Consider the following 18,561-nt stretch of genomic DNA (forward strand, 5'->3'; position numbering starts at 1 on the left):
ATATATATATATATATATATATATATATATAGAGAGAGAGAGAGAGAGATGCATATATGTAGGTCACATATATGATTGTGTTTCCGGGGTCCTGCGCATGGGCGGGATTATTCTAGTGCTTATGACTTTGATGAGGATACCCCTGGAAGTGAACTAGGATTACAGGTAAGTAACTAATCCTTGTTTTCTTTTGAACTCTCACTAAAGGGTTGCCAAAAAATCAGGCTAATCTGTCATTTTAATGATTATAACTGAATTTATTAGTATAACAAAAAAAATCACAAAAGAATGAGGTGCAAAAATATCAGTGTTAAAATTCCTCATATACTTTGTCCCTGCATAGTGCCCGCTGCCTCTCGGCTAGGTTAATGATAAAGAAATAATGCATACATACAGACAAATATCGCTTTGAAAATGATTGCTGCACTTTTCTCAAATGCTCATGTGTACTGTGAACAGGATAAGTGAAGTGAACAGTAGTTCTCAAAACGACTGAAATAACGTATCCTTCATAACTTTGCACACTTGACTTCTTTGGTGACATTCGACTGCTCATGTGTACACTTGAATTAAGTCCACGTTTCAACCATTGATGGCAGCGATAGGCCAAGGGTCATGATCAGGACATGAATTAAAGAGCATGACTGCAGGATAGAGTGGAATTCTGGGAAAACTCTAATGTTGCCATTTTAACTCCTGCAGACCGGAACATCAATTCCCTGGTTACCATCGTTACTAAAACCTTTTTGCGCTACCAAAAATTAAATATTTTGATAAAGAGTATCCACAAGTATTACCCGAACATCACCATAATTGTTGCCGATGATAATGACCAACCCGAAAAAATCCTGGAGCCAAACGTCGAGCAGTACTTCATGCCATTCGCCAAGGTATTAAACGTTGATTAGCCATCCACCCAGTGCATGCCAGATGTCAATATGCAGGGTTAAGGGTCTCAATTCTCTTGGTGGGGGTTTTGGGTACAAATCAGAAGGTGTTGGGCTTTCTGGGATCCAACTGTGTTTCTGCAATTGCTTTTCTGCTTCTTGTCTCTTACATCTCGGGTGGGTAAGCTAATCCTTTGCAACAGGACATTGATTTTGCTTGCACTTCTGCTCCAGTCTCTGATTTCCACTGTTTGAGACTGACATGCTGTCTCTTACTCCTGCAAGAAGTGCTGGTATTCAGGTTGAATCCTAAAGTTGCACATTTAAAGCTTTTATCTTATCTTTTTAGGGTTGGTTTGCCGGGAGGAATCTTGCAGTGTCTCAAGTTACAACAAAGTATTTCCTTTGGGTGGATGACGACTTTATATTTAATGAAAAGACAACGCTTGAGAAGCTGGTCAATGTTCTGGAGGCGACAAACCTGGATCTGGTAAGAGGTGCAGGGCTGTGAATGTAGAATGAGGGCACCTCCCAGATCCTACAGTAGAGGGTGTGTGAGGGATGGAGAGAACCATGGGTGGCGGTTTGACACAGTGAACTAGAATCAGCAGTACTCTTGAACATCATCCCTTTATGTGATTGCACCAAAGAATGAACAGAAGATCTCTCTGAGCACAAGAATCTGGCTCAATGCAATGATAGGCGCACAGGATTGCCACCCGGATAGAGGGTAGGTGAGGGATGGAGAGAAGCAGGGATGAAGGTTTGACACAGAACTAGAATCAGTAGGACTCTTGAACATCTACATCCCTTTATGCGATTGCACCAAAGAATGAGCAGACAATCTTTATGAGCACAAGAGTCTGACTCAAAGTGATGATAGGCGCACAGGATCGTCTCTTGGATCCTATAGTAGGGGGTGGGTGAGGGATGGAGAGAAGCAGGGATGGAGGTTTGACACATAGAGCTAGAATCAGCAGGACTCTTGAACATCTACATCCCTTTATGTGATTGCACCAAAGAATGAGCAGGCGATCTTTATGAGCACAAGAATCACTCAATTTGATGATAGGCGCACAGGATCACCTCTCAGATCCTACAGTAGAGGGTGGGTGAGGGATGGAGAGAAGCGGGGATAACGATTTGACAAAGAGAGCTAGAATCAGCAGGACTCTTGAACATCTACATCGCTTTATGTGATTGCACCAAAGAATGAGCAGGTGATCTTTATGAGCACAAGAATCTGACTCAATGTGATGATAGGCGCACAGGATCGCCTCCCGGATCCTAGGGTAGGGGGTGGGTGAGGGATGGAGAGAAGCAGGGATGGTGGTTTGATACAGTGAACTAGAATCAGCAGGACTCTTGAACATCTACATCCCCCTGCACCAAAGAATGAACAGAAGATCTATCTGAGAACAAGAATTTGACTGTAGGAGAGTAGGATCTGCACTTATGTTGCCCCCCACTTTTTTCTGATGTTAACACTGGTTTCTGGCTATAGTCTGGCTGGGTCCCTGCTAATCAGGGCCCCAGTCTCTCTGTTCTCTCTAAACAACTTGGAGTGCATATTAGATGCACTAGTGATTGGATACTGTGGTACCTTATAAGCCCCTAGTATATGGTACCTTAGGTACCATGGGCATAGGTACTCCACAGGCCTACCAGGGGCTGAAGCATGTATTATGCCACCCCTGGGAAGCAGACTAAATCTGACACCACAGGCCTGCTACTGCAGCCTGGGTGAGGTAGGTTAGCACTCCTCACAGAGATATAGGTTCCCTATATCTCACCTTACACACACATATAAGCCTATCAGTCAACCCTAAGGCAGGCCCTATCAATCCTGAGGGCAGGGTGCTTGGTTTACATGTGAGGGGGTGCCTCTGCCTGAGCAGGGCCCCTCTGCAGCCCTCAGAGTCTATTCTCTGTAGCTGTTTGTGGATTTGGTTAAACCATATACTCTTAAGTGCATTATAACCTTGCGGTAAATGCTAACTCTGGGATGGCTGCATCAAAACATGTCGTATTTGGTGTCAAACGCTTTGGAATCATACCCCCACACCAGTAACTGGTGTGGGAGTATGATCCAACCCTTCTAGAGGGCTACACATGTACCTACTGTGGAAACACAGTAGAATCCTGAAAGAGCCCTGGCATCATAAAATGGATGCCACCAGCACAGACACTGGGCTGCCCTCCTGCTGCTGAACGAAACTCGCAGTGGAGGAGGCCCAACAATAGGCATCCTGTCACAGGGAGGTGTAACCACCTTCCAGACAGGATTTAGTGTATTGGGGCTGGTTGGGTGCACTCCTAGAGTGCTTTGAAGTCCTGCACTGGGGGAGCAGTAGGCTCCTCTGTGCATATGCCAGCTCAAACTGGTTCAGGGGCTACCTGCCCCTGCTCTGGTGTGAAACTGGACAAAGGGAAGTGGGTGTAACCGCCCACTCGCCTGACCCTCCCATAGGAGGGGTCATAGAGCTAATCCCTCCCTTTCTTTTAGTATAAGTTAGGGAACCATTGCCATTGCAAGTTAGATATCCCTGGACGACGCTCTGAAGAAGAATCCTGGACCTTCGACGTTCCACTACCTTTGGAAGACTGAAGAATCTCCCTTGGAGTCAAGGGGTGACTCCCCTGCTTGGCAGGCACCAAAACTTTGCATCAACGGTCGCAAACTTTCTCGCTCCCGCCGGAGTCCGAAGTCCCTGCAGTCCTGGAAGTGGATTTCCTGACCTCTCGACGGCCATCGTGAGTCCCCAGCAAAGCCGAGGCGAGTGGACCCCATGAGTGACGAGGAACAGCAATACCTGGGTACCGTGCACTATTTTCGAGTGCAATCCCTTCACGACGTTCTACGAACTTGTGCATTGGAACACGTGTAGTACAAGCCTCCAGCAGGATTTCCACTGAAGATCAGAGGCCTACCTCATCCCGAGTGACAGTGGGCTCCTGTGAAGTGAATCCTCATGAGGTGTCTTTGCGATCCCTTGCCCGTTGGCTTGTGGGTCCCCTGAAGACTTTTCTACAGAACCAAAGGGTTGCTCAAGGCCTGCCCTGACTTACCCATGCTGGGTGAGTCCCTCAGACCTTGCTGGTCTGCACCGCTGACTTTCTTCACTTTCCAGAAGACTTGCTGTTGCCAAGGCTGGTTGGCTCCAATTTGGCTGCCAACACCTCAGTAAGCTGCAGACTTCGTGGGACACGCCGAATCCAGCTCCTGGTTGTCGTCGACGCCTCCTGGACCTCGTGGCTGAAGAGTCAAGACACCCGTGATCACCTGAAATCACCCGACGACTGTGGGCATCCATCGTCCTGGGCCGGGGTCACTGGCAAGTGACTTTGAACACTGTCTCCTCTGCTTTTAGGTCTTCTTTCTTCTGAATCCATCCTTGGATTCCACCAGACACTTCTTCTGTGTTCACAAGCAGCAAGTCTTCTTTGGCTCCCATTGAAAACAACGCCGCGACCCGACACCAAAAGACACCTATGCACCCGGCTTCCCTGGGTGAGGTAACTCGTGCACTCCGGTGCTCCTGTGTGTGTTGGCTCTAGAACTACTTACCCTGTAAGTGACTTGCTTGTAGACTCTCCCGAAGAACCCTAGAACTTTAAAATTCCAACCGCAACTTGCTCCATTGAAGTCTATTGGGATCCGCGGCTGTGTTCTCACACTGCATGCGTCTCCCGTGATTCCTTTACTTACCTGCCTTGGGTGGATTAGTGAGGCCCCAGCGCTTCTGAAGACCCTAGGCCTTCTCCCTTCTCAAGTCGTTCTTCTTATACCTCTTTTTTAGTATATGGTCTGGTATGCCCCTAGGGCCCCAGCCATATAAGTGCTTAATTTGTTGTGAACTGTTGATTTTTGCATATGTTCCTGACTTCTAATCTCATAAAGAGATTAGTAGAGTGTGTTAGAAATAAATACATATATATTTTATATATATTCCTGTGTGGTGTCCTTTCATTTGGTAATTCAAGAGATTACAAGGTAAAACAAGCTGCTTTACATTCTTCAGAGACTTAGCCTGAAGGCTGCTCTCCACAGCTACCACTAGGATAGCTTTCTTTAAAAGGTTGTCTTAAACCTATCTACCATAAGAGTCGAATTGGACTGGTGCAAGGTGACCACTTTAACTACTGACTAGCATATGCCAGGCCAACTTCTCACATTGGTGGTCAGCGTGTGGGATTCCAGCTTGCCATTACTAACTGAAAACCACTAAAGGTACTCAAGGTACATATAAAGTCAAGCTTAGTATCAACAAGTTCTACTGAACTTAGAGCTGTGTGTGAAGGGATTGCTACAGCTCAAGCTAGGATCAGTAGGCCACAAACTAGTGTAGGTAGTACAACACTGCACAACACTAGAATGTCTTCAAGGGCTGGAGCCAGTGGGTCCTCCCAACCTTAGTATAAGGACATGACTTTCTTTGACCTGAAATCCATGTGTGCTGCAAGGCACCTGAGGATAGTCCCTCCACACTACACCTGATAGATCTGTTGACAACAGATGATCTTAAATTGGCTCTAGGAGCTAATAGATCTGAATCAGGGGATGGGTCAATCATAGTCTCTGGGTAAGATGATGAAAATCAAGATGACCTGGACTCTGTGGTTGAAGGGCCAGATCCACAAGGATCTGAAAAGGACAGAGGAATTCTCCCTAAGAGAACTGACAGAGTGGAGGAGAGGCCTAGGTCCCTTTCAAGGGAGTCTGACCACTCATATCACTCTGGCAGGGAATCTGTCCAGCAGAGGAACATACACCTTCCTAGAAGGGAGACCTCCTCTGACAGAATGTACAAACTGCTGCAGTATGAGGAAGCAATATTTGCCCTTAAGGCCAAGCAGTTGGCATTAGACAAAGAAGCCTTTGAGCTCCAGAGAGCTTCTAGAAGAGAGGGTTTAGAAACCCCTGGTGGCAGCAACAGTGTCCCTAGAGTCAGAGATTACATTCCAGACCATAGGAACCTGTCCAAGGTTGTTCCTCCCTACCAGAGTGGGGATGATATCTACAAATGGATAACTGCTATGGAAAGGGCCTGTAGAGTACAACAGGTCCCCCAAAAGCAGTGGGCAGCAATCTTGTAGCTCTCCTTTTCTGATAAAGGCAGAGACAAGCTCCTCACTGTTAGAGAAGAGGATGCTGATGATTATGAAGTCCTGAAGAGTGCATTAATAGATGGGTTTGGCTTAACCACTGAACAGTACAGGTTGAAGTTCCGAGACACCCAGAACGCACAGACTCAGGACTGGACAGACTTTGTAGATTGTGCAACCAAGGCTATGGAGGGTTGGCTGGTTGGTAGTAGAGTTACTGATTTTAAGGGATTGTATAATCTTATGATGAGAGAACAGATCCTTAATAATTACCAGAACCAGTTGTTGCATCAGTACCTGGTGGACTCTGATCTGACCTCTCCCCAAGAATTGGGAAAGAAGGCAGACAAATGGGTCAGAACCAGGGTGAGGCAGAAAATCCAGAACCAAGGGGTGACACTAAGAAGCAGGATTCTAAGGGCTCTGAGAAAGGTGGGGATAAGTCAAAAGACCAGAAGTCTTCACAAGGGCCCCAAAAATCTGCATCTGGTGGGGATTCACAAACCAACAAGGGAAAAGGCCAAAAGAAGCCCTGGTGCAAATTCTGTAAACAGAAAGGGCACTGGAATTATGACTGTAACAAGTCCAAAGACCAAACCACCACCACTCCTGCCCCTAAGGCAACTGTCCCCCCTAGTTCAGCAACTGGTGGAGGTGGTAATCAGAATAAGGGTGTAGTAGGGTTGACCCTGGGTTCTGAAGTGGACTCTGGCCTAGTCAGAGTACCCACACAGGCATTGCTGATTTGTGATGGAGACATTGATATGTCCTTCCTAGTGAGCCCCAGTAATCTGGGCAAATACAAACAGCAGCCTGTAATAAATGGCAAACAGGCTTTGGCATTTAGGTACACAGGTGCTAGTGTCACCATGGTGGCAGAGGATCTTGTGGACCCTGGACAGATCATTCTGGGTGAAATGTACCAGGTTACCAATGCAAGCAATGTCAGGAACAACCATAGTCTGGCAGTTGTGAATTTCTCCTGGGGAGGGGTAACTGGCCTTAAGAAGGTTGTAGTCAGTGCAGACCTCCCTGTCAAATGTCTATTGGGCAATGATCTAGAGACTTCAGCCTGGTCTGAAGTAGAGTTATGGACCCCTCTTAGATCTTTTATTCATCACTGAAACCTGGGGTGACGACTCTTCAGGTCCAGACTTCAAAGCAGCTATCCCGGAAAACTACTGCTTTTGTAAGCTTGATAGAACCATCAGAAAGGGTGGGGGAATAGCCATTATTCACAAAAACCATCTTAAAGTTAAAGTTACAGACGCCAAACATACTGAGTGCGAGGCATTTTCCTTTTCCATTAGTCTTTCCGGTAAACAATCACTTACAGGTATTTTACTCTACCGCCCCCCAGGGTCCAGATTGAAATTTCTTAACAATTTAAACAACCTAATTGAGGTTTCAGCAGGAGCCCCACACTTTACCATACTAGGTGACTTCAATTTTCATCTTGAATCCATCTGTGACCCTGACACCGTGGCACTAATTAATGACCTAGCAGCAGCCGGCCTTCATCAAATTGTCAATCAGCCTACTCATAAAGCTGGACATACCCTTGATGGGCTATTTACCAGTAACCCACACATTTCTATTTCCAAGGTGATCCCTCTTACATGGACCGATCACGCGGCAGTCAGTTTCTCTATAAAATTGACTTCCCTTTCACTCCCGTCCATTTCCTCCTCTCCTATTACTTTCCGAGATTGAAAAAATGTCAATCCTCCTCAACTCGCTGCTTTACTGTCTGACAGTATTATCACCACTGGAAAAGATCCCTCATTAGCCTCCATTAATTACCTCAACAGTCTAAATATAGCTTGCCACATCGTAGCTGCCCTAAAAACCTCCAACCGTAGTAGAAAATGCCCCTCGGCTCCTTGGTTCACGGAATCTCTTCGACTGCAGAGACAACACTGCAGAAATTTGGAAAGGCACTGGCGCCGTCATTACAATCTGACGGATAAATTAGTGTACAAAAGCGCCCTCTCCAAATATAAAGATCTAATTATCGCTGAAAAGACTTTCTATTTTACTTCCCAAATCAACCAAGCCAAAAATTCATCAAAAGAATTGTTTCAGGTGGTTACCCACCTTTCTAATCCTTCTGCCCCCCACTTCAATGGAACTCAATCACTCTGTGATTCCCTTGCTAATTTTTTCAAAGACAAAGTCACCGCCATCTTTTCAGCCTTTACTCATGACCCCTCCGTAACCACAACGAATTCACCTTTAAATAGTAATACACTCAGCTTCCCGGCTTTCGAAGCTGTTACGGAGGAACAGGTCTATCGTCTTGTTCTAGGTACTAAATCAGGATCACCTCTAGACCCTTGCCCTCCTGCCATCCTTAATCTAATTCCTGAAGCTGTTTCTCCCGCCTTGTAACGCAATGTTTACGACGGGTATTTACCCGCCAGTTTGGAAGGAGGCTATCATCAAACCTCTCCTCAAAAAACCTACCCTTGATCCCCTCCTTCCTGCCAGTTACCGACCCATTGCATGTCTTCCATTCCCAGCTAAATATTTTGAAAAAATCATGAATACACAACTATCAAAGTTTATTGATAACAACAACCTACTGGACGATACCCAATTTGGGTTTAGACAGGGTCACGGTACAGAGACTGCATTACTAAAAGCTGCAGATGAAATAAGGATGACACTGGACAAGGGAGGAGCAGCTGTACTAATACTATTGGATCTTTCTGCAGCCTTCGACACGGTCAATCATTCAATCTTGATTGACCGTGTCTCAGCTATAGGAATTCAAAATAAAGCGAAACAACTTCTTGCAGCTTTCCTTGCCGATCGCTCACAAAAAGTAAAAATGGGCCACTTCATCTCCCACACCTTCACCCTTCCATGTGGCGTCCCACAGGGCTCATCGCTAAGTCCGACACTATTTAACATTTATGTTTCGGACTTGGCGAGGGTAATAAAATCCTATGGAATCGCCCTTACTACATACGCGGACGACACACAACTGGTGTTATCGGTACATAGTGACGGCTCATCGGTTGCTGCAAATTTTCAAGAGGGAATGCGGGCTATCAGTTCCTGGATGTCATCAAATTCTCTCAAACTAAATTCTGATAAAACAGAAGTGATGACATTCGGGAAACTGGAGCCTGTTTGGTCCCCTCAATGGTGGCCACCTGAGATGGGAGCTCCTCCTCAACCAGTAACTAAGGTTCGCAACCTTGGAGTTCTTTTTGACGACAAATTGACTTTTGTCCACCACGTCAACTCTGTGGTCTCCTCATCCTTTTTCATTTTGAAGAAAATCAAAAAATTACTGCCATTCCTTCTCCCCTCAGCAGGTAAAACGCTAATCAGTACTATGGTTTTTTCTAAAACGGATTATTGTAATGCCCTTCCTATGAATGCCCAGGAAAAGGTCTTAAACAGACTACAGCTATTCCAAAATGCTTCAGCCAGAATTTTACTGGGAATTCCTAAGTTTACATCTATTTCACCTTACATTAGGCATCTACACTGGCTCCCACTCAGAAGCCGGATAAAGTTCAAGGCGCTATGTATTGCGTACAAAGCAGTTAACAACGTTGGTCCACAGTTCCTCAGAAGAGCTTTCCGCCCACTTGAACACTCTAGAATACTCCGCTCCTCCTCCGCTCATTTACTCAAAGTTGCGCGAACCAGGAAGGTTAACTGGGGCGAAAGGTGCTTTACGGTCTCCACAGCTAAACTTTGGAACATATTTCCCTTTCATGTCAAAACTGCTCCTACCCTTTTGAGTTTTAGGAAGATTCTGAAAACTTGGCTCTTTTCACCTTGATTTACTTGCTGTAGCACGGTCTCCGTTTCCTGAGCGCCGAGACACCCCTGGGTATTTGCGCGCTTTAAAAATTGCAAAAAACATAAACATAAACACTCATGCTGAGATGTTGGGCATACCTGCAGAGGTAAATTCAAAATGGTCGCACACTGCTGACCTACCTGCGTGTTACCCCAAAGAACTGTGGTCCCTGTAGTCAGCATCGGCGGATACACCTATGCTTGTGTCGTGAGTGTAAGTGTGAATAGCGTTAGCCATCCCTGGACACGTGTTTCGAGGTAGTTGCCTCTCGTCAGCAGGGAGTAGGAAAGAGTGTGGGGTTGCGTGTAAGCTGCTAAAATCATTATCAGGTAAAGTACCTCTCGTAGCAACGCAGGTGCGTAACCTGAGTCCGTCGACTCCCCGGCTCAGAGAGCCACTAAATTATTAATTCAAAATGGTCGCACACTGCTGACCTACCTGCGTGTTACCCCAAAGAACTGTGGTCCCTGTAGTCAGCGTCGGCGGATACACCTATGCTCGTGTCGTGAGTGTAAGTGTGAATAGCGTTAGCCATCACTGGACACGTGTTTCGAGGTAGTTGCCTCTCGTCAGCAGGGAGTAGGAAAGAGTGTGGGGTTGCGTGTAAGCTGCTAAAATCATTATCAGGTAAAGTACCTCTCGTAGCAACGCAGGTGCGTAACCTGAGTCCGTCGACTCCCCGGCTCAGAGAGCCACTAAATTATTAATTCAAAATGGTCGCACACTGCTGACCTACCTGCGTGTTACCCCAAAGAACTGTGGTCCCTGTAGTCAGCGTCGGCGGATACACCTATGCTCGTGTCGTGAGTGTAAGTGTGAATAGCGTTAGCCATCCCTGGACACGTGTTTCGAGGTAGTTGCCTCTCGTCAGCAGGGAGTAGGAAAGAGTGTGGGGTTGCGTGTAAGCTGCTAAAATCATTATCAGGTAAAGTACCTCTCGTAGCAACGCAGGTGCGTAACCTGAGTCCGTCGACTCCCCGGCTCAGAGAGCCACTAAATTATTAATTCAAAATGGTCGCACACTGCTGACCTACCTGCGTGTTACCCCAAAGAACTGTGGTCCCTGTAGTCAGCGTCGGCGGATACACCTATGCTCGTGTCGTGAGTGTAAGTGTGAATAGCGTTAGCCATCCCTGGACACGTGTTTCGAAGTAGTTGCCTCTCGTCAGCAGGGAGTAGGAAAGAGTGTGGGGTTGCGTGTAAGCTTCTAAAATCATTATCAGGTAAAGTACCTCTCGTAGCAACGCAGGTGCGTAACCTGAGTCCGTCGACTCCCCGGCTCAGAGAGCCACTAAATTATTAATTCAAAATGGTCGCACACTGCTGACCTACCTGCGTGTTACCCCAAAGAACTGTGGTCCCTGTAGTCAGCGTCGGCGGATACACCTATGCTCGTGTCGTGAGTGTAAGCGTGAATAGCCGGGGAGTCGACGGACTCAGGTTACGCACCTGCGTTGCTACGAGAGGTACTAGACCTGATAAGGATTTTAGCGGCTTACATTGCAACCCTACACTCCTTCCTACTGGAAACACGTGTCCAGGGATGGCTAACGCTATTCACACTTGCACTCACGACACGGGCATAGGTGTATCCGCCGACGCTAACTACAGGGACCACAGTTCTTTGGGGTAACACGCAGGTAGGTTAGCAGTGTGCGACCATTTTGTTGTAACTATTTAGTGGCTCTCTGAGCCGGGGAGTCGACGGACTCAGGTTACGCACCTGCGTTGCTACGAGAGGTACTAGACCTGATAAGGATTTTAGCAGCTTACATTGCAACCCTACACTCTTTCCTACTCCCTGCTGACGAGAGGCAACTACCTCGAAACACGTGTCCAGGGATGGCTAACGCTATTCACACTTGCACTCACGACACGAGCATAGGTGTATCCGCCGACGCTAACTACAGGGACCACAGTTCTTTGGGGTAACACGCAGGTAGGTTAGCAGTGTGCGACCATTTTGTTGTAACTATTTAGTGGCTCTCTGAGCCGGGGAGTCGACGGACTCAGGTTACGCACCTGCGTTGCTACGAGAGGTACTAGACCTGATAAGGATTTTAGCAGCTTACTTTGCAACCCTACACTCTTTCCTACTCCCTGCTGACGAGAGGCAACTACCTCGAAACACGTGTCCAGGGATGGCTAACGCTATTCACACTTGCACTCACGACACGAGCATAGGTGTATCCGCCGACGCTAACTACAGGGACCACAGTTCTTTGGGGTAACACGCAGGTAGGTTAGCAGTGTGCGACCATTTTGTTGTAACTATTTAGTGGCTCTCTGAGCCGGGGAGTCGACGGACTCAGGTTACGCACCTGCGTTGCTACGAGAGGTACTAGACCTGATAAGGATTTTAGCAGCTTACATTGCAACCCTACACTCTTTCCTACTCCCTGCTGACGAGAGGCAACTACCTCGAAACACGTGTCCAGGGATGGCTAACGCTATTCACACTTGCACTCACGACACGAGCATAGGTGTATCCGCCGACGCTAACTACAGGGACCACAGTTCTTTGGGGTAACACGCAGGTAGGTTAGCAGTGTGTGACCATTTTGTTGTAACTATTTAGTGGCTCTCTGAGCCGGGGAGTCAACGGACTCAGGTTACGCACCTGCGTTGCTACGAGAGGTACTAGACCTGATAAGGATTTTAGCAGCTTACATTGCAACCCTACACTCTTTCCTACTCCCTGCTGACGAGAGGCAACTACCTCGAAACACGTGTCCAGGGATGGCTAACGCTATTCACACTTGCACTCACGACACGAGCATAGGTGTATCCGCCGACGCTAACTACAGGGACCACAGTTCTTTGGGGTAACACGCAGGTAGGTTAGCAGTGTGCGACCATTTTGTTGTAACTATTTAGTGGCTCTCTGAGCCGGGGAGTCGACGGACTCAGGTTACGCACCTGCGTTGCTACGAGAGGTACTAGACCTGATAAGGATTTTAGCAGCTTACATTGCAACCCTACACTCTTTCCTACTCCCTGCTGACGAGAGGCAACTACCTCGAAACACGTGTCCAGGGATGGCTAACGCTATTCACACTTGCACTCACGACACGAGCATAGGTGTATCCGCCGACGCTAACTACAGGGACCACAGTTCTTTGGGGTAACACGCAGGTAGGTTAGCAGTGTGCAACCATTTTGTTGTAACTATTTAGTGGCTCTCTGAGCCGGGGAGTCGACGGACTCAGGTCACGCACCTGCGTTGCTACGAGAGGTACTAGACCTGATAAGGATTTTAGCAGCTTACATTGCAACCCTACACTCTTTCCTACTCCCTGCTGACGAGAGGCAACTACCTCGAAACACGTGTCCAGGGATGGCTAACGCTATTCACACTTGCACTCACGACACGAGCATAGGTGTATCCGCCGACGCTAACTACAGGGACCACAGTTCTTTGGGGTAACACGCAGGTAGGTTAGCAGTGTGCGACCATTTTGTTGTAACTATTTAGTGGCTCTCTGAGCCGGGGAGTCAACGGACTCAGGTTACGCACCTGCGTTGCTACGAGAGGTACTAGACCTGATAAGGATTTTAGCAGCTTACATTGCAACCCTACACTCTTTCCTACTCCCTGCTGACGAGAGGCAACTACCTCGAAACACGTGTCCAGGGATGGCTAACGCTATTCACACTTGCACTCACGACACGAGCATAGGTGTATCCGCCGACGCTAACTACAGGGACCACAGTTCTTTGGGGTAACACGCAGGTAGGTTAGCAGTGTGCGACCATTTTGTTGTAACTATTTAGTGGCTCTCTGAGCCGGGGAGTCGACGGACTCAGGTTACGCACCTGCGTTGCTACGAGAGGTACTAGACCTGATAAGGATTTTAGCAGCTTACATTGCAACCCTACACTCTTTCCTACTCCCTGCTGACGAGAGGCAACTACCTCGAAACACGTGTCCAGGGATGGCTAACGCTATTCACACTTGCACTCACGACACGAGCATAGGTGTATCCGCCGACGCTAACTACAGGGACCACAGTTCTTTGGGGTAACACGCAGGTAGGTTAGCAGTGTGCAACCATTTTGTTGTAACTATTTAGTGGCTCTCTGAGCCGGGGAGTCGACGGACTCAGGTCACGCACCTGCGTTGCTACGAGAGGTACTAGACCTGATAAGGATTTTAGCAGCTTACATTGCAACCCTACACTCTTTCCTACTCCCTGCTGACGAGAGGCAACTACCTCGAAACACGTGTCCAGGGATGGCTAACGCTATTCACACTTGCACTCACGACACGAGCATAGGTGTATCCGCCGACGCTAACTACAGGGACCACAGTTCTTTGGGGTAACACGCAGGTAGGTTAGCAGTGTGCGACCATTTTGTTGTAACTATTTAGTGGCTCTCTGAGCCGGGGAGTCGACGGACTCAGGTTACGCACCTGCGTTGCTACGAGAGGTACTAGACCTGATAAGGATTTTAGCAGCTTACATTGCAACCCTACACTCTTTCCTACTCCCTGCTGACGAGAGGCAACTACCTCGAAACACGTGTCCAGGGATGGCTAACGCTATTCACACTTGCACTCACGACACGAGCATAGGTGTATCCGCCGACGCTAACTACAGGGACCACAGTTCTTTGGGGTAACACGCAGGTAGGTTAGCAGTGTGCGACCATTTTGTTGTAACTATTTAGTGGCTCTCTGAGCCGGGGAGTCGACGGACTCAGGTTACGCACCTGCGTTGCTACGAGAGGTACTAGACCTGATAAGGATTTTAGCAGCTTACATTGCAACCCTACACTCTTTCCTACTCCCTGCTGACGAGAGGCAACTACCTCGAAACACGTGTCCAGGGATGGCTAACGCTATTCACACTTGCACTCACGACACGAGCATAGGTGTATCCGCCGACGCTAACTACAGGGACCACAGTTCTTTGGGGTAACACGCAGGTAGGTTAGCAGTGTGCAACCATTTTGTTGTAACTATTTAGTGGCTCTCTGAGCCGGGGAGTCGACGGACTCAGGTTACGCACCTGCGTTGCTACGAGAGGTACTAGACCTGATAAGGATTTTAGCAGCTTACATTGCAACCCTACACTCTTTCCTACTCCCTGCTGACGAGAGGCAACTACCTCGAAACACGTGTCCAGGAATGGCTAATGCTATTCACACTTGCACTCACGACACGATCATAGGTGTATCCGCCGACGCTAACTACAGGGACCACAGTTCTTTGGGGTAACACGCAGGGAGGTTAGCAGTGTGCGACCATTTTGTTGTAACTATTTAGTGGCTCTCTGAGCCGGGGAGTCGACGGACTCAGGTTACGCACGTGCGTTGCTACGAGAGGTACTAGACCTGATAAGGATTTTAGCAGCTTACATTGCAACCCTACACTCTTTCCTACTCCCTGCTGACGAGAGGCAACTACCTCGAAACACGTGTCCAGGGATGGCTAACGCTATTCACACTTGCACTCACGACACGAGCATAGGTGTATCCGCCGACGCTAACTACAGGGACCACAGTTCTTTGGGGTAACACGTAGGTAGGTTAGCAGTGTGCGACCATTTTGTTATACCTGCAGAGGTATTTGCTGTGACCAGGTCACAGGCCAAAATGCATAACACTGAACAAGCTCTGGATCCTGAAAGTATGGACCAGGTGCTGCCCAAGAGGAGGAGCAGTAGTGTTAAGGCAGTGCCTTCCCCTCTGTCTCAGATCTCAGATTCCCCTCCCGATGGAGGAGAAGCAGATCCTGAAGAAGGAACTGCCCCATAGGGACTTGAGCCTGACCAGGTGGAGTTATTGGGGGCAGGAGGCCCTTCCAGGGAAGATCTGAGCAAAGAGCAACAGTGCTGCCCCTCTCTTGAACCCGTCAGACAGCAGGCTGCTGCTGAGGCTGCTGGGAGTGCTAGTGGGTCCCATAAGGTTTATTGGGATGAGGGACTCCTATATTCTGAGGCTAGAGATCCTATCCCTGGAGCCACCTGGAGGTTGGTAATACCTCAGAAGTTTAGGGGGTTCCTCTTGACCCTAGCACATGATATCCCTTTGGCAGGACACTTGGGCCAAAACAAGACCTGGGATAGGACACCAAGGAGTTTTGTCGCTCCTGTTTCACTTGCCAAGCCAGTGGCAAGTCAGGTGGCACAACAAAGGCCCCCTGTGGGAGGGCGGGTCGAATAATCAGACGAGGAGGCTGTATATAGTGAGATGCTCTGCGTGTTTTATTAGAAATGACAGGTAGAGGGCCATGTGCAGCAAGTATAGGGTTTTCAACAGTTCCCTTGTCTTCTTCTGTTCTTCCCGGCCCTTCTATGGATGGTTCCCCTCTTTGGACAGTTCCTAGTTCGTCGTAGGATTCTTCGTCTCCCGGTTGTTCCTCTGGACCCCCAGTCGTCCCACGGAGGCTCATAGGAGAGAGGAAAATAATGGCCGTCAGATACTTGTACTGTTTGTACCCAGGGTGTAAACCACCACCGTCACCACAACACCGTGTGTGAAATCGTGACTTCCTATCGCCTAAGGAGGGAGGATGAAGTAGGAGTGAATATGGGCGTGATCTAGGAAGTGAAATCAGGGTTGGAGGGTGGACAGGAGTACGGGTGTGATTAGCAGTGCCTGTTACTACGTTTCAGGGGTTTCCGTTCTTCCTCCACCCGGCCCGTAGCTAAATCCCCAGTCGACCAGTAGGGGTAAATATTAGGGGTGGGCGGAATTTGCGGAATTAACCTTCGCAAATTATCGCGAGAATGTTTAAAATTATCGCAAACAAGCAGAAATATCGCGAAGATGCGGAAGGTTTTTTCCGGCATGTTCGCGCGATTTTCTGCATGGTTGCGGGTCGCCAACTTACCCATGTGGCTGCTTGCGGGCGCGGCCATCTTGTTTTGAGTTGTTCTCGCGGTGCATGATCGCGAGAAGAAAGACGTGATCGCGCGACGCATGACGTCACTGCGGGCGCGAACTGTCGCGAGACAGCGCAAATGGCTAAAAACAATACAACATCTCATGGAGAACGCGACCGGATCAAGAAAACTTGTCGGCGAACGCAGGGATTCAGGTAAGGCGATCGCGCGCGCGCGAGAATGTATCATTTTACAGCGCGAGCAAGAAACAAATTATCGCCAAGCTGCGGAAACCGGAATTTTTGACATCTTCGCGCTCTCCGCGGAACGCAAAAATGTCAAATTATCGCAATTTCCGCGAACGGAACGAAATTTTTGCCCAGGCCTAGTAAATATCAGGCAGAGGTAGACCCTAACTGTAAACAATATTACTAACGACATACACTCCCTCCCTTCTCACATACGTCCCACCCTCCTCCCGCTCTTCGTTCACCCTTGCTCAGGGTTACTCACAGGCTCCGCCGCAACTCTCCTGAGTTGCGGCCGCTCTCCAGCCTCCTCCGGTGGGGACCACCACTCCTCGCACCACCTCTCGTCTTCTTCGGGATCCCCGTCTACTTCAGTCTTCGTCCCGGCTCGGTCTCCGTCCTCGCGTCCTTCCTCTGCTGTGCTTCCGCCTTTCGCTGCCTCTAGTCCGTCGTCCGCTTCCTCTCCGACTCTGTAGCTCCCGGCTCTTTTCACTACCTGGTCCGTAGTGCTTCCGGGGTTAGCCCCTCCTCGTTCCCCTCCCTCCTCGTCGAGGATTCGTTCCTGCGGAGGTAGATGACAAGGGGGGGTGGTTATCCTTTTCGTCGTTTGTATGACGGACTTTTGGCGTCTGGTGCGGACTCCCCCGGCTTCCGGAAACCTGGGGAAACGGTGGACCCCCGAAGGTACGTGGCACGGGGAACCCGGTCCCTTCTCACATCCCCTTTCCCTTGCTGTCTTTCCCGTAGGGGGGTTTGTTTGAGGATATCGAGATAGAAAGTCTGCGTTTGCTTGCTCGCTTCCTTTCCAGTGTTTAGTGTGAAATCGATACGGTTGAAGGGATAAGAACCACCGTAGTACTCGGTCATTATTTCCCTTGTTACGGGCCAGCCACTCTAACGGCGCGTGATCGGTATACAGGGTGAATTCCCTTCCTTCCAAGTAATATTTCAAGGCGTCAATGGCCCATTTGATGGCCAGGGCTTCCTTTTCGATGACGGCATAGTTCTGTTCCCTGGGGAACAATTTCCGACTAATATATAGGATGGGTTTTTCCTCCCCTTGGTGTGTTACTTGAGATAGGACAGCCCCTAACGCTTGATCGGAGGTGTCCGTTTGGAGAATAAAAGGTAAGCTATAATCGGGGCTAGCCAACACGGTGTCTGATGTTAGAGTGGATCTCAAGGCATGGAAAGCTTGGATTACTGTTGGGCTAGGATTACTCAGTATGGCTTCGGTTTTCACTGATTTCTGTAACAGATCTGTTAGGGGGGCAGCTATCTGGGAGAACCGGGGTATGAACCTCCTGTAATACCCCAGGAGTCCCAGGAAGGCCCGGAGTTCTCGTGCAGTGCGAGGGAATGGGATTTGGGCAATAGCTGATAGTTTATTGTTTTGGGGCCGGATTACTCCTTCTCCTAACAGATAACCCAGATACTTTACTGTTTGGGCGGCTAGATGGCTCTTCGCCGGGTTGATTTTAAGACCATGACTGCCCAATGCGTGAATCACCTCATAGAGATGAGTCAAATGCTGTTCCCAGGTCTCGCTATATATGACGATGTCGTCAATGTATGCCCCGGCGTACCTTTCATGTGGTTGTAGTATACGATTCATCGCCCTCTGAAAGGTGGCCGGAGCCCCGTGCAACCCGAAAGGGAGTACTATG

General features: G+C 48.6%; 1 protein-coding gene across 1 annotated transcript in view; it reads left to right on the forward strand.

The window, feature by feature from the left end:
• Positions 1–18,561, forward strand: part of LOC146822537 (N-acetylneuraminylgalactosylglucosyl-glucoside beta-1,4-N- acetylgalactosaminyltransferase 2-like) — an 811,926-nt gene that overhangs the window by 687,755 nt on the left and 105,610 nt on the right. The window contains exons 7-8 of the mRNA XM_085613659.1: positions 703–890; positions 1,237–1,377. Of these exons, the coding sequence (XP_085469785.1) occupies positions 703–890; positions 1,237–1,377 (329 nt within the window). The remainder of the gene's footprint in view (positions 1–702; positions 891–1,236; positions 1,378–18,561) is intronic.

Source organism: Triturus cristatus, chromosome 6 (genome assembly GCF_964204655.1).
Source record: "Triturus cristatus chromosome 6, aTriCri1.1, whole genome shotgun sequence".
Classification (NCBI taxonomy): Eukaryota; Metazoa; Chordata; class Amphibia; order Caudata; family Salamandridae; genus Triturus; species Triturus cristatus.